General features: G+C 40.6%; 1 protein-coding gene across 2 annotated transcripts in view; it reads left to right on the forward strand.

The window, feature by feature from the left end:
• Positions 1-17,842, forward strand: part of SLFN5 (schlafen family member 5) — a 30,077-nt gene extending 12,235 nt beyond the window's left edge. For both annotated transcript variants that reach the window (XM_023192845.2, XM_023192846.2), the window contains exons 2-5: positions 2,998-4,049; positions 5,317-5,442; positions 8,497-9,217; positions 9,399-17,842. In XM_023192845.2, coding sequence (XP_023048613.1) covers positions 3,038-4,049; positions 5,317-5,442; positions 8,497-9,217; positions 9,399-10,209 — 2,670 coding nt within the window. In that variant the 5' untranslated portion in view covers positions 2,998-3,037 and the 3' untranslated portion in view covers positions 10,210-17,842. The remainder of the gene's footprint in view (positions 1-2,997; positions 4,050-5,316; positions 5,443-8,496; positions 9,218-9,398) is intronic.
• The last annotated feature ends 2,215 nt before the right edge of the window (positions 17,843-20,057 follow it).

The following is a 20,057-nucleotide window of genomic DNA, read 5'->3' on the forward strand; positions in this document are numbered from 1 at the left end:
CATGTACAACAGAGAATATAACTTTATTGCATAAAAATAATATTAAAATGAACACACATGTATTCACCCCAATTAAGAAATACATTTCTAGAAGCGAAGAAGCTTCCTGTATATTTCTCCCCTATTTCTGTCTCCCTAATTCCATCCTCTTCCTCCCCAACCAGAGGTAGCCACTATTTTGAATGTCATATCTATTATTTCCTTACTTTTCTTTATGATATTACTACCTATATATGTCTCCCTAAATAATATACTATTTAGTTTTACCTGTTTTTGAACTTCATATAAATGGAATCATAATAGATGTGTTCTGTGGTTTGTGTATTTTTTACGACACTGTATTCTTAGAGTTCATTCAAAATAGTGCATATAGGCCAGGCGCAGTGGCTCACGCCTGTAATCCCAGCACTTTGGGAGGCCAAGGCAGGCGGATCACTGGAGGTTAGGAATTTAAGACCAGCCTGGCAAACATGGTGAAACCCATCTCTGCTAAAAATACAAAAATTAGCCGAGCATGGTGGCAGGCACCTGTAGTCCCAGATCCTCGGGAGGCTGAGGCAGGAGAATCGCTTGAACCCAGGAAGCGGAGTTTGCAGTGAGCCAAGATCACGCCACTGCACTCCAGCCCAGACAACAAGACTAGACTTGTTGTCTCAAAAGTCTAGTCTTTTGAGACTAGACTCCGCCTCAAAAAAACAAAACAAAACAAAACAGGGCCTGTTATAGTGAAAGCGAATGTCATTTTCCATACTGAGAATGACTTTATCAACATTTATTTCCAATTTTTTGCTATTTTGAACAGCAATGCTTTGAAAATTCTTGTTCATCTCTCCAGGATATCTGGTTTTTTTTTCTGTTTTAATCTCACAAAACACTACCATGTTGGTTCCTTTAAACCTGTTTCAGAGTATATGAAAATAGGTTAAAACAATTTTCCCAAAGACATAAAGCTGGCAAATACTGGGAGTTTGAACTCAGGTTTTCCTTATTCCACAGCCCAAGCGATTTACTATTACAAGATGCCACCTTCCTTTTACTGATTGCCTTGTGGCACAGCTGCATGAAATTGTGGATACTGAGGTCAATCAGGTCATAAAAAGCCTCTTTTGATCTGATTTAATGCTTATCAAGCAACCTTCTGAAATCTGGCTTCACATACTTTACACCAGGGGTCCCCAACCCCCCAGCCGTGGACCAGTACCTGTCTGTGTCCTGTTAGGAACCGGGCTGAACAGCAGGAGGTGAGTGTGAGTGAGCATTATCGTCTGAGCTTTGCCTCCTGTCATATCAGCGGTGGCATTAGGTTCTCAGGAGCATGAACCCTATTGTGAACTGTGCATGTGAGGGATCTAGGCTGCGTGCTCCTTATGATAATCTAATGCCTGATGATCTGAGGTAGAACAGTGCCATCCTGAAACCATCCCCTCACCAACCCCCAACCCCCGTCCATGAAAAAATTGTCTTCCATGAAACTGATCCTGGGGACCACTGCTCTGCATCTACAGGAAGGAATGAGAAGCTTCGAAATAAACGCCTGAGCTCCCCGATAGTTACATTTCCCACCGAACAGTAATCAAGTAATCACTGTGGCTCAGCTATTTCTATTTTGAGTTTGGGGTACGAAATCACCTTCCCTCAGAAGGGAACTTTGGGGTTCTAAAAAGATTAATTTTGTGGTCCTGAAGTCTAAGACTAGGTCTTGGATACAGTTAATTTCACCAAGGACCTGCCATTCCAGTGGCAATTCTTGGCAGCTGGGGCAGGTGGCTTTTCCTGGTAACACCCCAACAAAAACTTGAGCTCTTTTGCCAATGTTTACATTGTGTACTCATGATTTATTATCTACTGGATCTCAGATCCTTTGTTCTCACTGGAGTAAACACTTTTTTTTTTTTTTTTTTTTGGCAGCAGTGCTTGATGTCTTGTAGAGTTACTCTGGAGCAAGCTGAATAACTGCATCCTCCTGGTGCTGAGATGTTGGGCTCAGTCTTACCTATGCCCCTTCTCACTGAAAATGCCCCTGCTCACAGAAACACAGCTAGGATGTATATATATGATTTTTTTTTTTTTGACAAGATGGAAACTGTATGGATTAGGGGAAGCTAACATCATTGCTATGTATCTGTTCCATAGCAACAAGACAGATTGCTAACTCAATCAGATGTGTCCCCTCCTGATATTAGGCTATAAAATAATCTGAAAATTGCCAAGGTCTCAGGGAGAGGAGAAAGACAAAGCATCAAGAAAAACAATAAATATTAGCACACCCCAGAGATACTTCTGATCACAAAAGCTTTCTCATTGCTTCCCAGTTCCAGTCCACAAATATCAACGTAAAATTTTCTGTTTTCTGCAGCTGACCTGTGAGAGTCTGCCACTTTGAGAACTTGGCAGAAAGTTACTAAATACACAGCATAAAGATAACCTGTTGGTCATTTCTGTGGGGGCGGTGTGCTTCCAGCAGACTCAGTTCCTCAACTCGCCTTACAAGTTTAATTCATGTATAAATCTGACCTCCAGCTATGTGGGAATTGCATTCATCCATTTTCACACTGCTGTTAAAGACATACCTGAGACTAATTTATAAAGAAAAAGAGCTTTAATGAACTCACAGTTCCACATGGCTGGGGAGGCCTGACAATCACGACGGAAGGTGAAAGCCATGTCTTACGTGGAGGCAGGCAAGAAAGAAATGAAAGCCAAGTGAAAGGGCAAACCCTTTATGAAACCATCAGATCTCGTGAGACTTATTCACTACCACGAGAACAAAATGGGGGAACTGCCCACCATGGCTCAATTATCTCCCACCGGGTTCCTCCTGCAACACATGGGAATTATGGGAGCTACAATTCAAGATGAGATTTGGGTGGGAACACAGTCAAATCATATCACGAATAAATGAATGGACCAACCTCAGCAGGATGGCCTTAATCTGTTGATTTTCCTGCCTCTACTATTCTTGTCCTGTTCTAATGGTTCTATCTTTCTATTTTTCAGGAGAACATTTCAGAATAGGAATAGGCCAAGTGCTGAGAAGATGAGTCTTAGGATTGATTCGAATACAAACTTTCCGGAGTGTGTTGTAGATGCAGGAAAAGTCATCCTTGGGACTCGGCGGAGGCAGGAGATGGACCCTCGCCTGCGGGAGAAACAGAATGAAATCATCCTGCAAGCAGTATGTGCTCTGCTGAATTCTGGTGGAGGCATAATCAAGGCTGAGATTGAGAACAAAGGCTACAATTATGAAAGTCATGGAGTAGGATTGGATGTGCCTCCAATTTTCAGAAGCCATTTAGATGAGATGCAGCAAGAAAACCACTTTTTGATTTTTGTGAAATCATGGAACACAGAGGCTGGTGTGCCACTTGCTACCTTATGCTCCAATTTGTACCACAGACAGAGAACATCCACTGATATCATGGATTCTCAGGAAGCTCTGGCATTCCTCAAATGGAGGACTCAGACTCTTATGAATATTAATGTTTCCAATTCATTAAGTCCACAGGCAGCTCAGAGTAGTGTACAATATGAAGGTAACACAAAGGCCTTAGCTGCTGCTTTATTTGATAGAAAGCGGCTTCAGTATCTGGAAAAACTCAACTTTTCTGAGTCCAAACATGTTGAATTTGTAATGTTCTCAACAGACGTGTCACACTGTGTTAAAGACAGACTTCCGAAGTGTGTTTCTGCGTTTGCAAATACTGAAGGAGGATATGTATTTTTTGGTGTGCATGATGGGACTTGTCAAGTGATCGGATGTGAAAAAGAGAAAATAGACCTTACTAGCTTGAGGGCTTCTATTGATGGCTGTATTAAGAAGCTACCTGTCCATCATTTCTGCACACAGAGGCCTGAGATACAGTATGTCCTTAACTTCCTTGAAGTGCATGATAAGGGGGCCCTTCGTGGATATGTCTGTGCAATCAAGGTGGAGCAATTCTGCTGTGTGGTGTTTGCCAAAGCGCCTAGTTCCTGGCAGGTGAAGGACAACCGTGTGAGACAATTGCCCACAAGAGAGTGGACTGCTTGGATGATGGAAGCAGACCCAGGTTAGGGAGCAATATCCAAAATGGTTGTAATGTTTGCTAGCAGCAAGGCAGGGCAGATCAGAGAGGAAAGAGAGACGTGGTATTCCTTGGAATCTGGGGAAAGAGATTTACTCTCTGAGTTGCAATTGTGTGACTTATTAATCCCTGTAGATGCAGTTCGTGGATTATTGCCCTTCCTTTTTTCTGCCATCTTAATTAGTCTTCATTCAATAGATGCCCTGGCTAGTAGCCCCATTAAAGGCTGGTGCAGGGGACTGTGTGACCTAGTTATTTCAATTTTCACATCCTTTCTTATGTACATATTCAAGCCTCTTATTTTTCTATTACGAAAAATTTCTATTTCTATTATTCAGGAAATTTCTTTTTTTCACATGTACAAATGTGTCCCCTTTAATTTACTGCCACTTTCCTCTGACTTTGCCCTCTTAAATATTCACCCTTTCTCACTGCCCACTTCCCTTTTTTGGACCAAAACATGACCAAATCATGGCTTTCACTCTGTTTTCCCATTTTTTCCTTTGGGGAGCCAGTACGTGATAAGCCAGAGGATGGTTGGTGACATGCATCTACTCTGGAAAAGGAAAGCCTGAGATAAAATTAGACAAGAGAAAACCAATAATAACTTCTTCAAAAGTCCAGAAAAAACAAAGTCCACTTCAGAATCTGCTCGGATATCTATATCCATTGGCCTTTGCATCTTCTCATCATTTTTCTTTAAAAAATAGCATTCTGAAAATATAAAAACAGGCCGGGTATGGTGGCTCATGCCTATAATCCCAGCACTTTGGGAGTCCGAGGGGGTCAGATCACCTGAGGTCAGGAGTTCGAGACCAGCCTGGCCAACATGGTGAAACTCCGTTTCTGCCAAAAATACAAAAAATTAGCTGGATGTGGTGACACACGCTTGTAATCCCAGCTACTCAGGCAGATCGCTTGAACCTGAGAGACGGAGGTTGCAGTGAGCTGAGAGCATGCCACTGCACTCCAGCCTGGGCAACAGAGTGAGACTGTCTCGAAATATAAATAAACAAATAATAGAAATATAGTTTCGTTTTGACATAATAAAATTAAAAAGTGTTGCTTCGTGCTAGGTTTTTGCCTTCAAAAACCTCAGTAGGCTTTCCTGAGCTGACCTGAGATGTAAAGGCAAGTATCTATGGGCCATGGCTTGAGTAGTAAGACTAGGTGAAAGACCTCGCAGCACAGTTCAGCTGTAAGTTGGGATCTGTCTTTTTGCATATTGAATCCTTGGTTCTTGCTTCTTAAGATCTTTCCAGGTGTCCTGAGATGGTCCTTGCGTTGAGTTTGTCATCTGCCACACCCCGTAGCAAGACCGTGTGCATTCATAAGAATTTGGAATGTCTGAAAGAGCAGCAGAAACACTACTTCCCAGGTAATTGGCCATCTCTGGTTGCTTTGGAATATGTTGATTGTTCATTCATATAAAAAATTGACTCCTACTTTATATTATATACGGAATCAATTCCAGAGGTTTAAGGACTTAAATATGAAAGCCAAACCTTTAAAACTGTTAGTAGAAAATATATATGAATAATTATATCATTGGGGTAGAAAAGGATTTCCTAAACCAGACACAAAAGGATCAAACTTAAACAAAAAGATTGATAAATTTTACTACATTAAAATTAAGAGCTGTTTCTCAAAATACACCTTAAAGAAAGTGAAAAGACTGGGCACAGTGGTTCATACCTATAATCCCAGCACTTTGGGAGGGTGAGGTGTGGAATTGCTTAAGTCCAGGAGTTTGAGACCAGCCTGGGCAACATAGCAAGACCCCGTCTCTACAAAGTAGCAGCACTCTACTATGCCCGGCTAATTTTTTAACTTTTGTAGAGATGGAGTCTCCCTGTGTTGCCCAGTTGGTTTCAAACTCCTGGACTCAATCAGTCCTTCCACCTGAGCTTCCCAAAGTGCTGGGATTACAGGCATGAGCCACCACGCCCAGCCACCAGTCTTTTTTTTTTTTTTTTTTTTTTTTGAGATAAAGTTTCATTCTTGTTGCCCAGGCTGGAGTGCAATGGTGAAACCTTGACTCACTGCAACCTCCACCTCCCGGGTTCAAGCGGTTCTTCTGCCTCAGCCTCCCAGGTAGCTGGAATTAGAGGTGCATGCCACCACACCCAGCTATTTTTTTTTTTTTTTTCCATTTTTAGTAGAGACGGGATTTCACCATGTTGGCCAGGCTGGTCTTAAACTTCTGACATCAGGTAATATATCCACCTCAGCCTCCCAAAGTGCTGGGATTACAGGTATGTGCCACAGTGCCCAGCCCAGTCATGTTTTTGATGGACTTTTATATGATGTTTAATTTCTTCATTTTTAAACATTGCTACAGTATACATTTTACCATAATATACCTGAGATATTCTTTAAGGATAAATTCCAAGTGGTGGCCGGGCGCAGTGGCTCAGGCCTGTAATCCCAGCACTTTGGGAGGCTGAGGCAGGTGGATCACAAGGTCAGGAGATCAAGACCATCCTGGCTAACACGGTGAAACCTTTTCTGTACTAAAAATACAAAAAATTAGCTGGGCGTGGTGGTATGCGCCTGTGGTCCCAGCTCCTCAGGAGGTTGAGGAAAGAGAATCTCTTGAACTTGGTAGGCGGAGGTTGCAGTGAGCCGAGATTGTGCCACTGCACTCCAGCCTGGGCAACAGAGCGAGACTCTGTCTCAAAAAAGAAAAGAAAAAAAAAATCCAAATAGTATAATTGCTTGTAAATTTAGATGGATATTGCCAGATTGTAATCCAAAACATATATCCAAATACACTTTCACCAACATGATATTATCATGGCATTTGTCTTCTGGAAGAAGCTTAGAATCATTTTATCCTATCAGAAAGAAAAAGGAAGATGGCCAGGTGAGGTGGCTCACACCTGTAATCCCGGCACTTTAGGAGACGGAGGTGGGAGGATCACTTGAGCCCAGGAGTTTACGACCAGCCTAGGCAACATGGTGAAACTCTGTCTCTACAAAGAAATACAAAAATTAGCTGGATGTGGTGGCGTGCACTTGTAGTCCCAGCTGCCTGGAAAACTGAGGTGGGAGAATCACCTGAGCTCAGGAAGTAGAGGCTGCAGTGAGCCATGATCATACCATTGTACCCCAGTTTAGGTGACAGAGCAAGACCGCGTCCCTCCCCCCCGCCAAAAAAGAGTCTCCATGCTGTCCCTTTTTAGTCAAACACTCCCCAAATCCCTAACATCTGGCATCCGTAAATGAAACCATATAGTATGTAATCTTGCCAGGTGTTAAGATGGCACTCTAATGCCTTCCTCCCCATCCTCGTTTCCACCTCTTTGCTTCACACTTCGGATGTCAGCAACACAAACTGCTTGGAGTGAGTGACCTGAATGGACCTTGCTTTTTTTTTTTTTTTTTTTTTTTTTTTATAGAAACAAGGTCTCACTCTGTTGTGCAGGCTGGAGTGCAGTGGTGTGACCTCAGCTCACCGCAACCTCCGCCTCCTGGGTTCAAGCGATTCTCGTGCCTCAGCCCCCCGAGCAGCTGGGATTACAGGCACGCACCACCATGCCTGGCTAATTTTTGTATTTTTTGTACAGATGGGGTCTCACCATGTTGGCCAGGCTGGTCTTGAACTTCTGGGCTTAAGTGATCCAACTGCCTCGGCCTCCCAGAGTGCTGGGATCACAGGCATGAGCCACTGCGCCGGGCTTCCTTGCTGTTTCTTGTCCCTGAGTGTGATTCATGTGCCCTCTTTTGACCATCTCTCTATTCTCCTCTTCAACTCACTAACTCAAAGTCATCCTTTAATAATCAGCTCAGGGCTGGGTGTGGTGGCTCACGCCTGTAATCCCAGCACTTTGGGGGCCCAGGCGGGCAGATCACCTGAGCCCAGGAGTTTGAGACCAGCCTGGCCAACATGGTGAAACCCCATCTCTACAAAAAATAGAAAAATTTACCGGGCGTGGTGGCACACACCTTTGGTCCCAGCTACTCCAGAGGCTGAGGCAGGAGAATCACTTGAACTCAGGAGACAGAGGTTGCAGTGAGCTGAGATCATGCCACTGTACTCTAGCCTATGTGACAGAGTAAGACTCCATCTCAAAAAAAAAAAAAAGGAAAAGAAAAAAGAGAAAAAAGAATCAGCTCAGGTATTTCCTTCTTCATAAAGACTTTCATATTTTCTTCTTTCCTAAATTGTACCTTTCCTTGGTATTCACATAATACTTTCTGTCCTTCCCTCTGGTTGTATCGACCACTTTGTACCATAATTATTATTGTCTGTTGATACCAGCTAATTAGTGCTCCATCAAAACGAGAATTGTTTATCTTTTTATTACTAATGTATAACCTATTGTAGATACATGGTAGAGTGCCAGTGTTGACTGAACCTTCTACATATAATGATGATTATAGCCTGTCTGAGGCTTTTCTAATTTCTTCCCATTCTTTCCCTGTCTAGTATTTTCAGACAGAGTGGTGTATACTCCAGAAAGCCTCTACAAGGAACTCTTCTCACAACATAAAGGACTCAGAGACTTAATAAATACAGAAATGCGCCCTTTCTCTCAAGGAATATTGATTTTTTCTCAAAGCTGGGCTGTGGACTTAGGTCTGCAAGAGAAGCAGGGAGTCATCTGTGATGCTCTTCTAATTTCCCAGAACAACACCCCTATTCTCTATACCATCTTCAGCAAGTGGGATGCAGGGTGCAAGGGCTATTCTATGCTGGTTGCTTATTCTTTGAAGCAGAAGCTGGTAAACAAAGGCGGCTACACTGGGAGGTTATGCATTACCCCCTTGGTCTATGTGCTGAATTCTGATCGAAAAGCACAGAGCATTTACGGTTCATATTTACAAATTTACCCTGAATCCTATAACTTCATGACCCCCCAGCACATGGAAGCCCTGTTACAGTCCCTTGTGATAGTCTTGCTTGGGTTCAAATCCTTCTTAAGTGAAGAGCTGGGCTCTGAGGTTTTGAACCTACTGACAAATAAACAGTATGAGTTGCTTTCAAAGAATCTTCGCAAGACCAAAGAGTTGTTTGTTCATGGCTTACTTGGATCAGGGAAGACCATCTTGGCTCTTAAGATCATGGAGAAGATCAAGAATGTGTTTCACTGTGAACCGACTAACATTCTCTACATCTGTGAAAATTACCCCCTGAAGAAGTTGGTGAGGTATGCTGCCTGTCTGTGTTCACTGTTCACTTTCTTTTCTTGAGCGACTGTGGCTGGTGTGGCTTTCAGTTTACTTGCTAAAATTCATATTGTATTTACCATGCCCAGAGGAGTTTAAGAGTAGAATTGGCTTTGTTTGTTTCATTGGGGAAAAACCTGACTGTGTTTCTTACTGTTTCAGCAAGAAAAACATCTGCCAGCCAGTGACCCGGAAAACCTTCATGAAAAACAACTTTGAACACGTCCAGCACATTGTCATTGATGACGCTCAGAATTTCCGCACTGAAGATGGAGACTGGTATGGGAAAGCAAAGTTCATCACTCAGACAGCAAGAGATGGCCCAGGAGTTCTCTGGATCTTTCTGGACTACTTTCAGACCAATCACTTGAGTTGCAGTGGCCTCCCACCTCCCTCAGACCAGTATCCAAGAGAAGAGATCACCAGAGTGGTCCGCAGTGCAGATCCAATAGCCAATTACCTACAACAAATAATGCAGGAAGCCAGACAAAATCCTCCACCTAACCTCCCCCCTGGGTCCCTGGTGATGCGTTATGAACCTAAATGGGCTCAAGGTGTCCCAGGCAACTTAGAGATTATTGAAGACTTGAACTTGGAGGAGATACTGGTCTATGTAGCGGATAAATGCCGTTTCCTCTTGCAGAATGGTTATGCTCCGAGGGATATTGCTGTGCTTTTCACCAAAGCAAGTGAAGTGGAAAAATGTAAAGACAGGCTTCTAACAGCAATGAGGAAGAGAAAAATATCTCAGCTCAATGAGGAATGTGATCTGTTACTACAGGTCGGTGACGCATTGGATGTTCTGACCAATCACATTGTGTTGGACAGTGTCTGTCGATTTTCTGGCCTGGAAAGAAATATCGTATTTGGAATCAATCCAGGAGTAACCCAACAAGCTGGGGTCTACAATCTTCTGCTCTGTTTGGCTTCTAGGGCAAAAAGACATCTGTATATTCTGAAGGCTTCTGTGTGACAGGAAAACCCAAGCCTAAGAAACAATTAAGTGATTCTCATCTCTAATTAACTGTGAAACCATTTGATCCAAACATGTAGGCACACACTCACTTATTAAGTCACGTACTTTTCTAGGTGCTGGGGATTGAGGACGAATCGATGTAAGATTTCTCCTTTAGGGCAGAGACATACCACTGACAAGTACATAGATAGACAAGGAATTTCCCATAGTAATAAGGGATATCAGTAATTAGAGGACCGTGAGACTCAGAGGGGTGTGTGTGTGTGTGTGTAGGTAGATGGAGGGAGGGGGTGGTTATTTTGGGTGGTCAGGGAAGTGTTCAGTAAGGGAAGAACTTGTCATGAGAATCTCTGAGTGTGCCAGGCAGACTCAGATATTTTCATTACTTTTTAACATGGCCGTGTGCAGAAAAGTTTGAATGGGTTGTGCAGGGAGAATGTGAAGGATGGAGCGGGTAGCTCATCTGGCCTTGTATGTGCCAGGAACAGGAGAGACATGTTTTGAAATGTAAGATCACAGGCTGTTTTTTGCAAGACCACATTATATTACTTTATTATTTTCTGCTTTTTCTTTTAACGGCATTAGTGTTTTTGATCACTATATTTTAAAACGCTTTTTGTGTGCCTTTTGGTTATTTGGAATCTGTTCCTTAGCTCTAATTTTTTATTCTTATGGAGCATCTTAGGTTACTACATGAAGGTAAGACTGCCACAGTCCCCCAGGGAGACACGATGTGTTTTACTGATTGATTTGAAGATGACAGAGGGCCTAGGGGGATGAATGTATTGGACTCAAAGTTTGCATTTTGTTTTTCCATTTAATTTAATAATCAACAAAACGACAAAGTCAGTTTAATATCTTTCTTCTGCTGAGTCTTCAGGATTTTAGCTAGTCTTTCAAAAGTCATTGCTACAAAAGTGCGTATTTCTCATTTCCCGTGGGTCTCTAGAAACTCTCTCAATATTTAAAGCCAAACAAATTCATCTTTTCTGAGAGACAGAAACTAAAAAATTCAGAGTTAATTCACTATTAAAAGCAGCAAGGCCCTGCTATTCCCCAAGAGTAAAGAAATTTAAAATTCTCATTGTAAGAAGTAGGAACTTGAAGCTAGCGTTGGTTTATTTCTGGCAGCTACTTACAATATTAAAAACTTTACTTTTTAAATTTAAGACAGTTTCACAGGAAAGCATGAAATTAGTCTATTGTGAAATATTTTTACAACTAACTTGGAATATACTGCAAATCACTAGTAAGTAGAGACACATTTAAGATAAAATGACTAATAAAGCAGTTGGTAATTCTGAATAAAGATCTGAATAAATCCAGATCACAGACTGTTCCTTTACCAATATGTAAACGAATGTGCAAAATTGGTAAAAATATAGCCAAAAATTTACCAGCAACAGAGAAGCAAAGAATGGAGTTCAAACTTACACTATAAACATCTAATAGATATGTGTGAAAATTTAAAAACTGGAATAGGTTGGGCATGGTGGTTCATGCTTGTAATCCCAGGACTTTAGGAGGCTGAAGTGGGAGGACTGTTTGAGCTCAGGAGTTCAAGACCAGTTTGAGCAACATAGCAAGACTCTGTCTCTACAAAAACAAACAAACAAATAAATAAATAAAATTAGCTGGGAATGGTAGTGTGCACCTGGAGTCCTGGCTACTCAGAAGGCTGAGGAAGGATTATTTGAGCCCAGGAGTCTGAGGTTACAGTGAGCTGTGATCATACCAGTGCACCAGTCTGGGTGACAGAACAAGACCCTGTCTCTAAAAAATAAATAAATAAAATAAAAAATAGAATTTAAAAGTTTTATATAAAGGCATAGCTACTATCTCACCTGCCCAGTGTAGTCATGAATAGATGTCACATAAAGAAAAGAAAACCAGAATTCTTGTTAATATGGCAATTTGAAGGGTGGTGGTGGAGGTATTGAGCAGGCAGCTCAGGGAAACATCAGGGAGACCCTTGAGCACAAAAACTCCTGATTGTCCCCAAGCAGTCTTCGTGGATACAGGAGGGGTTTTCCAGGACTTCACGTGAATTCAGTGAAGGGAGCTGTGTCTTATTCCTGGATGCTTTGCCTCCTTCAGGGAAGTCAGTGGATTTAATGGAATTTCCTAGGCAACAATAAAGAGTAGAAACCAGGTTAACAGCGAGACCCTCATCTCACACCAGATCAGATCAGGCTACAGAAAAGTAGATGGAAGACACCACCTAGGCCTCCAGCTACACACTGGAGAAGAAGCCAAACAAGTCTACTTCATCTAAGAAAGTTGCCAAAGAGCCCTTCTATACTATCTTAGGGTAAAAAGAAAGACTCTACCCAGCTGCCCTGAGTAAGCATTAGAAAGATAAGTGGTCTGATCATTAGGCAGAAAGACAATGGGGAAAAATGTAGCAAAGAAACATGGCATGAACCAGATGAAGAACCCATCCTGAAAGGATTATAACTCAGGGTACAAAAGACAGCTCACCACAGGTTGGGCACAGTGGATCACACCTGTAATCCCAGCACTTTAGGAGGCCAAGGCAGGTGGATAACCTGAGGTCAGGAGTTCAAGACCAGCCTGGCCAACATGGTGAAATCCTGTCTTTACTAAAAAGGCAAAAATTAGCTGGGTGTGGTGGTGCACCCCTATAATACCAGCTACTCGGAAGACTGAGGCAAGAGAATTGCTTGAACCAAGGAAGCAGAGGTTACAGTGAGCCAAGATCGCACCATTGTAATCCAGCCTGGGCTACAAAGTGAGACCCTGTCTGAAAAAACAAACAAAACCTCCCCATGGATGTCTCATGCCGTAGAAGAACTTGAGAAGTTCATAAATTCAGTAACACAAGAGTTGAAAGCCTGTCCCACTGTACCCAAGTTATCCTTCTCTGAACTGCAGCCTAGAAACTCTCTACAAACAGTAAGCTGGGGCAGTCACAGAGGTGACCTCATCTGTTTCCCACATGCTGCATTAGGACAGGGATCAGGGATCAGTATCCTTCACTGACTGATTTCCAATATCTTGAGAACTGTTGTTTCATATATTTTGTCTGATTTTGCAGTTGTTTCAGGAGGGAGGATAAATATGGTCCCTGTTCCTCTATCTTAACCAGAAGCATCTAAGAAGGCAGTGAAACAACATGTGTATAGTTCTTAGGGAAATAAATTTTGACCTAAAAATATTAAACCTATCAAAATATTATTCTAGTACAAAGGCAACACATGTGTATTTTTGAACATAAAATAGTTCTAGAAATATAGGACCCATGAATCATTCTTGAAGAAAAATTACTTAGTAAGGAAATCTAGATAAGCAAGCAATATGTGAAAATAAAAGATTATTGCAATTGGGCCAAAGTTAAGTTTAAATCCATTCACATGTATATAATTAAGATATGTAGGAATTATAATTACAGAAAAGAATGTTACAAACATATCAGATAGATTCTTCTGTTTCAATCCATAAAACCAGGGTTTGGATCATTTAAACAAACAAACAAAAGTAATTTATTGGAATCATTAGGGAGGACCTGATAGAATAAAAGGACAAGCTGACCAAATAGGCCTTAGAGGGGAGAGGTGCCTGGGAAGTTACAAGGACCTACGTGGCAGGGGTGACTCGGCCACAGTCATTTTCTTTACTTGATTTAAGAAGGTTAAATTACAGTGAGAGAGTTGCATTATCTAGTTTGCATACTGTACTCAACTCTTAGCCCGCAAAGGGCAAGTTCCTTGGTTGAAAAATTTCCACAAAACATGATGTAAAGTGGAAAGATGTTCCCCCAAAGAATATCAGTAGGATGAAAGGATGTTGGATACATCAAAACAACAAATATCCATTATAGCAATTAACAAAAGTTAGGGAGTGGGGAAGTTTGAGTGCTAATATGTATTTCAAAACAACTTTAAAAATGGGTCCAAACATTTTATGCTTTTTGCAATTTAGTCATTTTAATATTAGATAAATCTTCCTGTAACTAAAAGTTCTTGAGTTAAATAAAAATATTCTGCAGTTCAGCTCTTCCTTCAATTTTATTAGTTGCTTTTTCTTTCATTCAAGTGAAATAAATGTAAAAATAATTTCAAAATAGTATGTAAAATAGTATGTTCACATTATTTGATTTAACATAATTCTATCTAGCTGTTCTTATATTTTCTGTGATATATTTTTAAAGCTTTCTGGAATATTATTAATCTTGATTTCTAGTTGATGAGTTTATGAGTGATTTGTTGCTTCCTTTTCTCTTTCAGTATTGCTAGAATTAATTTTATTGACTTTGCACCTTTGTGTAAAAACCTTGAAGGTCACATGCTGAAATTGCCCTCTACTAAAACAAACTCATAGTAATAATGGGGAAGATATTTTAAAGCATTGCCATAAGCATAGCCATCCTCACAAACAAGAAAAGCACCTCTCCATGAACTAACACCTATGAGGCATTCGTACAGGTAGGGAAGAGCTAGGTAAACCACAGTAATACACTGAGGCTGGCACCGCCACAGGCCAAGACAACCGTTGTCACAAAGCCAGGAAAGAATCTTCCAGTCAGAAAGTGTTGCCATGAGGCTGAGGCCAAATTCATTTTGCCCCCAGTTGGCCAGACCAAGGACTAGAACTAAAATACTCATACCTCAGGGTTTGTCAGCATTGGCACTGTTGGCTTTTTGGGCTGGACAACCCTTTATTGTGAGAGGCTTCTCTACGCACTATAGGATGTTTAGCAGCATCCTTGGCCCTACTCCCTAGATGCCAGTAGCAAATCCACCACCCTCCCTCCCCTACCCCAGGGTTGGTTGTCTGTTGTGACAACTAAAAATGTCTCCAGATATTGCCAAATGTCCCTTGGGGGGTAAAATCACCACCACCATACCTCTTTTGACTAAAAGAGTTTCCAGAATAGTGGCAGAATATATAGATCAAGCATAACACATTACAGTCAAGATTCAGAACATCAAAGATTCTTTTTTAATCCTAAAAGGAAAAGTTTAGAAAATCTACAAAAGAAGAGTGAATTTGACAATAATTATTTCAGTAACAAGAGTAGATGTAAGCAGAATACAGGCAGCATATTCAAACTGCTGTGGAAAGACAACATCGAACCTAGACTTCTCTACCCAAACTCTCATTCAGAGTCAAGGGCAAAATAAATAGATTTTCTGATTTGGAACAAGTACAAATAATGTACTTACATTATTCATCTTCATATAGGGATGGGCTATAAGTGATTTTTAAAAAACTTCCTGTTTGTTCCAAGTCAGAAAAACTATTCATATAGGGATGGGCTATTAGCAAGAGTATGTGAACAATGTACTCTAACAAGAAAAAAAATGAATTGAGGAGAAAGTAGTGGTTTTAAGAAGGAAAGGAGAACAAATAAATTAGTGAAATATATGTTAAGTCTATACATATTATTTTCTAATTGCCTATTATGTGAGACTACATGTAATTAGAAAATATGATGAAAGAAAAAGCCATATTATAATTCCAACAAAAAGATAAAACAATTAAGAATAACTGCAAGAAGAAAGTATAAGTTCTGCAAGAATAAAACTATACAATGAAACTGAAGAGCACAAAAAAGAACTTAAACAGATAAAAAGCAGACCACTTTTTGGATAAGAAGATTAAAAGTTATAAATATATCCATTTTCACTAAGTTTATCTATATATTCAGTGTAATCCCAATAAAAATGCCAACAGCTTTTCCCCAATAGCATTGAAATGATTTTAAAATGTAATGAAGGCCAAGCATGGTGGCTCACGCCTGTAATCCCTGCACTTTGAGAGGTCGAGGCAGGTGAATTGCCTGAGTCCAGGAGTTCAAGACCAGCCTGAACAACATGGTGAAATCCTGTATCTATTAAAAATGCAAAAAATTAGCTGGGTGTGGTGGTGCGCACCTGTAGTCCTAGCTACTTGGGAGGCTGAGGTGGGAGAATCACCCAAGCCTTGGGAGGTCAAGGCTGTAGTGAGCCAAAATCACATCACTGCACTCCAGTCTGGGCAGCTAGAGTGAGACCCTGTCTCAAAAGAAAAAATATATATATATTGGAAACTGCAAGGCAAGGATATCCAAGAAAAATCTAGAAAAGAAGAAACCTGAGTGAGTTAGCATGACCAAATGTTAAAACATCTTATAAAGCTACAATAATTAAAACAATGTGGTGCTGATGTGTGGAGGGTCAATGGAACAAGATGGAATGACCAAAAGTAAACTTAAAATACATGTTGAAATGTATTAACAGCATATGTTAAAGGTGGCATTCAAGTTAATTGGGGAAAGATGGATTATTCAATATATGATTAACAACTCTGGTACCTAGCTAAAACAAATTTAAGCTTGGGCCATACCTCAGACTAAATACCAAAATAAATTCCAGGAGGACCAAGTGTTTAAAAGTAAAAATATGGAATCATGGAAGTGCATGAAGAAAAAGTAGGACTTAAAAAAATAATAATCTCAGCCTGGGGAAGTTCTAAGTATGGCCCTCAATCAGAAACCAGGAAGGAAAATATTGACTATTTTAAACAAAATTATCTCTGTACCAAAAACAGCATAAAAGATCAAGAAACAACACACTGGGAAAAGAATAGCAACAAATATCACAGCCAAATAGTTAATTTCTTATTTTCAAAAAATAGCTTCTACAAATCAAAGATAAAAATTCTAAGTTCTCAAAGAAAAAATGAGCAAAGGATTTGACAGGTGGTAGAATACAGAAAAGGAATTTAAAATAGCTTCTAAACATATGGAATCATTACTCATGATAGCAGAAGTATCAATTGACAAAACTATTCAGGTTGGTAACACACTGTTTGGCAGGGGAAAAGCACTTCCATGCATTGCTGTAAATTGGTACAACTTCTACTGAGAAAAATCTGGCAGTAGTTATCAAAATTGTAAATCCTTCTATCTCTTTCTCTAGCAATTTCTCTTTTGGGAATTTATTCTACATATATATTCAAACATGTGTGAAATGCTCCTATACAGGTTATTGAATTTCACTTTATTCCTAAGAGCAGAAGACTGCAAAATAGTAAGTGTCTACCCAAAAGGGTTTAAGGGATTCGTTTTTGGCATATCAGCACATGATAATACTATGAAGCCGTAGAAAAGGGAGATCTCTATATGTATTGATGTGGGGCTGTCTTTAAGATGTACTGTGGTGTTGAACAAAGCAACATGCTGAAAATGTCTTATTCTTGTAGAATCAATATAGGTATGTGCTTGTAAATGCAGTAAGTATTTTGGAAGTATACCTAAAAAAGTAGTACAGTGTTTGACTCCAGGAAAGAGCAGATGGGTGCCAGAGTGAAAAAAGATAGATTTTGCTTCTTACGACTTTTGGATTCTGTACCACATAACAATTTTGATGTAAATTTTGCTGTGTGTGGTTTTACTTGTTCATGTAATGATTTTATAAATTACTCTTTTAGTTTTCTATCAATCAATATCCTGGGATAAACCCCTCATGATCATAATGAATAATGATGTGTGGAGAGTGGGGAGGGGTTGAATTTTAAAAGTGCAGAAAATACAAAAAGTGTTTATATATACAGGGGGTGTTAACATTTTTATATTTGCTTCAAGCATTTTTTAAAAAAATAAAAGAAATGCAATATTGCAATTAAATTTGAGTTCTTTCTTCTCTTTCACATCCAATGTATCTTCCCTTCCTCCAGAGGCAGTAACTATCATGACTTTGGTGGGTATCTTTCAGGCTATTTGTTAACAGTTTTACACATACACACACATACACACACACACACATCAGATCACACTATCACTAGTGGTGGCATAAGATGAAGTGAAGATAGAGGACAGGGCACTGGGAATTCCAGTCTATGAATTTAGTTTCTAAAGGGATTTAGTTTCCATGGTGACAATAGTAATTATAAAGATTGTAAATTGGCATTTTCGATAGCTCTAGGAAGTTTAGACAATGGAAAAATTGAGATTGAAAGCAAAACTATCCAGCTGAGAGTATCCATAGAAAACTGGAACGCCTTGATGACAGTTTTGGACAAGTCCCTCGTCCTCTATAGATGCAGGGTAGATATGACTGAGCACCAAGCCAAGGACCTGTTTGTAATGGATGATGAGTTCAATGCCAATTAAATCTGCAACCACATCACATCTCTTACACTATGGGAAAAGCACTGATATGGAAGCAGTGGGACCTTGAGACATGGCATAAGGATATTTGGGCAGATACTGAGAACTTTGGAGCCCCAAATACCTTTCAGACAGGCAGCTACACTGTGCCTAAGGGGACTATCCTTCCTTGGCAAAACAAACAAACAAACAAACAAACAAACCCTTCTATTGACTGAATGACTGCTCCCCAGTCCATAATAAGAATTAGATCTCAACATAATCCTAATGCAGAAATAAAGGCCTGTTCCTTGAAGAGGGAGCTTGTACATAAAACTGTTCCAGATCTCATTAGTGTGTATTGGCAGAACCTGGGCAGCAAGTACGGGAACGCATACTAAAGATGTTAAATGAAGAAGAATGAAATAAAGGCTTGATCTGGCTGAAAGCATTGACACTCAGTGGGGACTGAATGTGTTGGCTTGAGATTAGTTGATATTCTGCTAGATTTGGCCAATTGATTTTGGCTCACTGATGCCTTGACTCAATGTTGGTCTACAGTTAATGAGTTTGAGATGCCCTGACTTACACGGCATTTGGTAGAAACTTGCTGCTCAAAATGTGTCCTGTGGAAGTGCTGTAGCAGCATCACTGGGAGCTATTTAAAATGTAGAATCTCAGGCCCCATTCTAGACCTTCTGAATCAGAATTTTAGCAATACTTCCATGTGCTTCATATGCACATTATACATTACAGTTTGAGAGGCATTGTTCTAGAAGGAGCTCAAAGACTCAGGGATATGAGAATATTGAAATGGAGCTACTGTGTGCAACATGCTTCGACACTACCCCTTAGCCAGAATCCCTGAGCAAGCCCAGGGCATGCACTTATCACCAAGGAATTAAGAAATGCATCGGAGAGGAAGGTACTAGCAGTGCTGGAGTGAGGGGGGAGGCAAGCAGACACCCAGGATACAACATTTAACTGGGCACTCACCCTCAGGTACTGATCCTGAATGCATGAGGCTGAAAGTGAATGCCCCCTTAAATATCTTGTGCCAGGGTGCTTCACTAGCTATGGGCACTGGTAACCTTGTGGAGCTCTTTGGTGACTGTTCTCTGTAGGCCAGAAATGACAGTGGGGTATGCAACACTGGAACTGGCTTCCCTTACCTAAATGGAAGTAGTGGAATCCCGCAGTGGTAGAAGCCAGGTTGCAGTCATTATTGAACAGCCAAGACAAGATGGACATAATTATTCCAATAAACCATAGGATAGGGGTGGTAATCTGAACGTTTTGACCAGGAGGGATCCATAGTGATGATCATGGCATCCTCCTTACAAATCAAATAGATGGGCAGTCTACTAAAATGTGGCTTGACTTACATAGGCAGAAAAATCCCAGATATACTGGGCATAACCCTATCTCTAGTTGTCATGGCAGGGAATCAAAACCCCTTATCCAGTCTCCAAATATAAACTAATCCAAAATTCTACAACTTTTTGGGAAAGAGACCTTTGAGAAAAATCCTGTTACATGGCTGCAGACACATTCTATGACTCTTCCCCCAGTCCTTCATCAGAGGGACCTGCAGACATTTAATAGGGTGACTCTGTACTGGGGAAATGGAACTATCCAGGGATTCCTAGATTCTGGCTCTGAATGATTCTGGCTCTGATTCTGGCAGAGACTGAAGTGCCACATTGGTCTAGCAGGCAGAGCGGGGGCCCAAGGAGCCAGATAATCACTGGTC

The sequence above is a fragment of the Piliocolobus tephrosceles genome, chromosome 16 (genome assembly GCF_002776525.5).
Source record: "Piliocolobus tephrosceles isolate RC106 chromosome 16, ASM277652v3, whole genome shotgun sequence".
Classification (NCBI taxonomy): Eukaryota; Metazoa; Chordata; class Mammalia; order Primates; family Cercopithecidae; genus Piliocolobus; species Piliocolobus tephrosceles.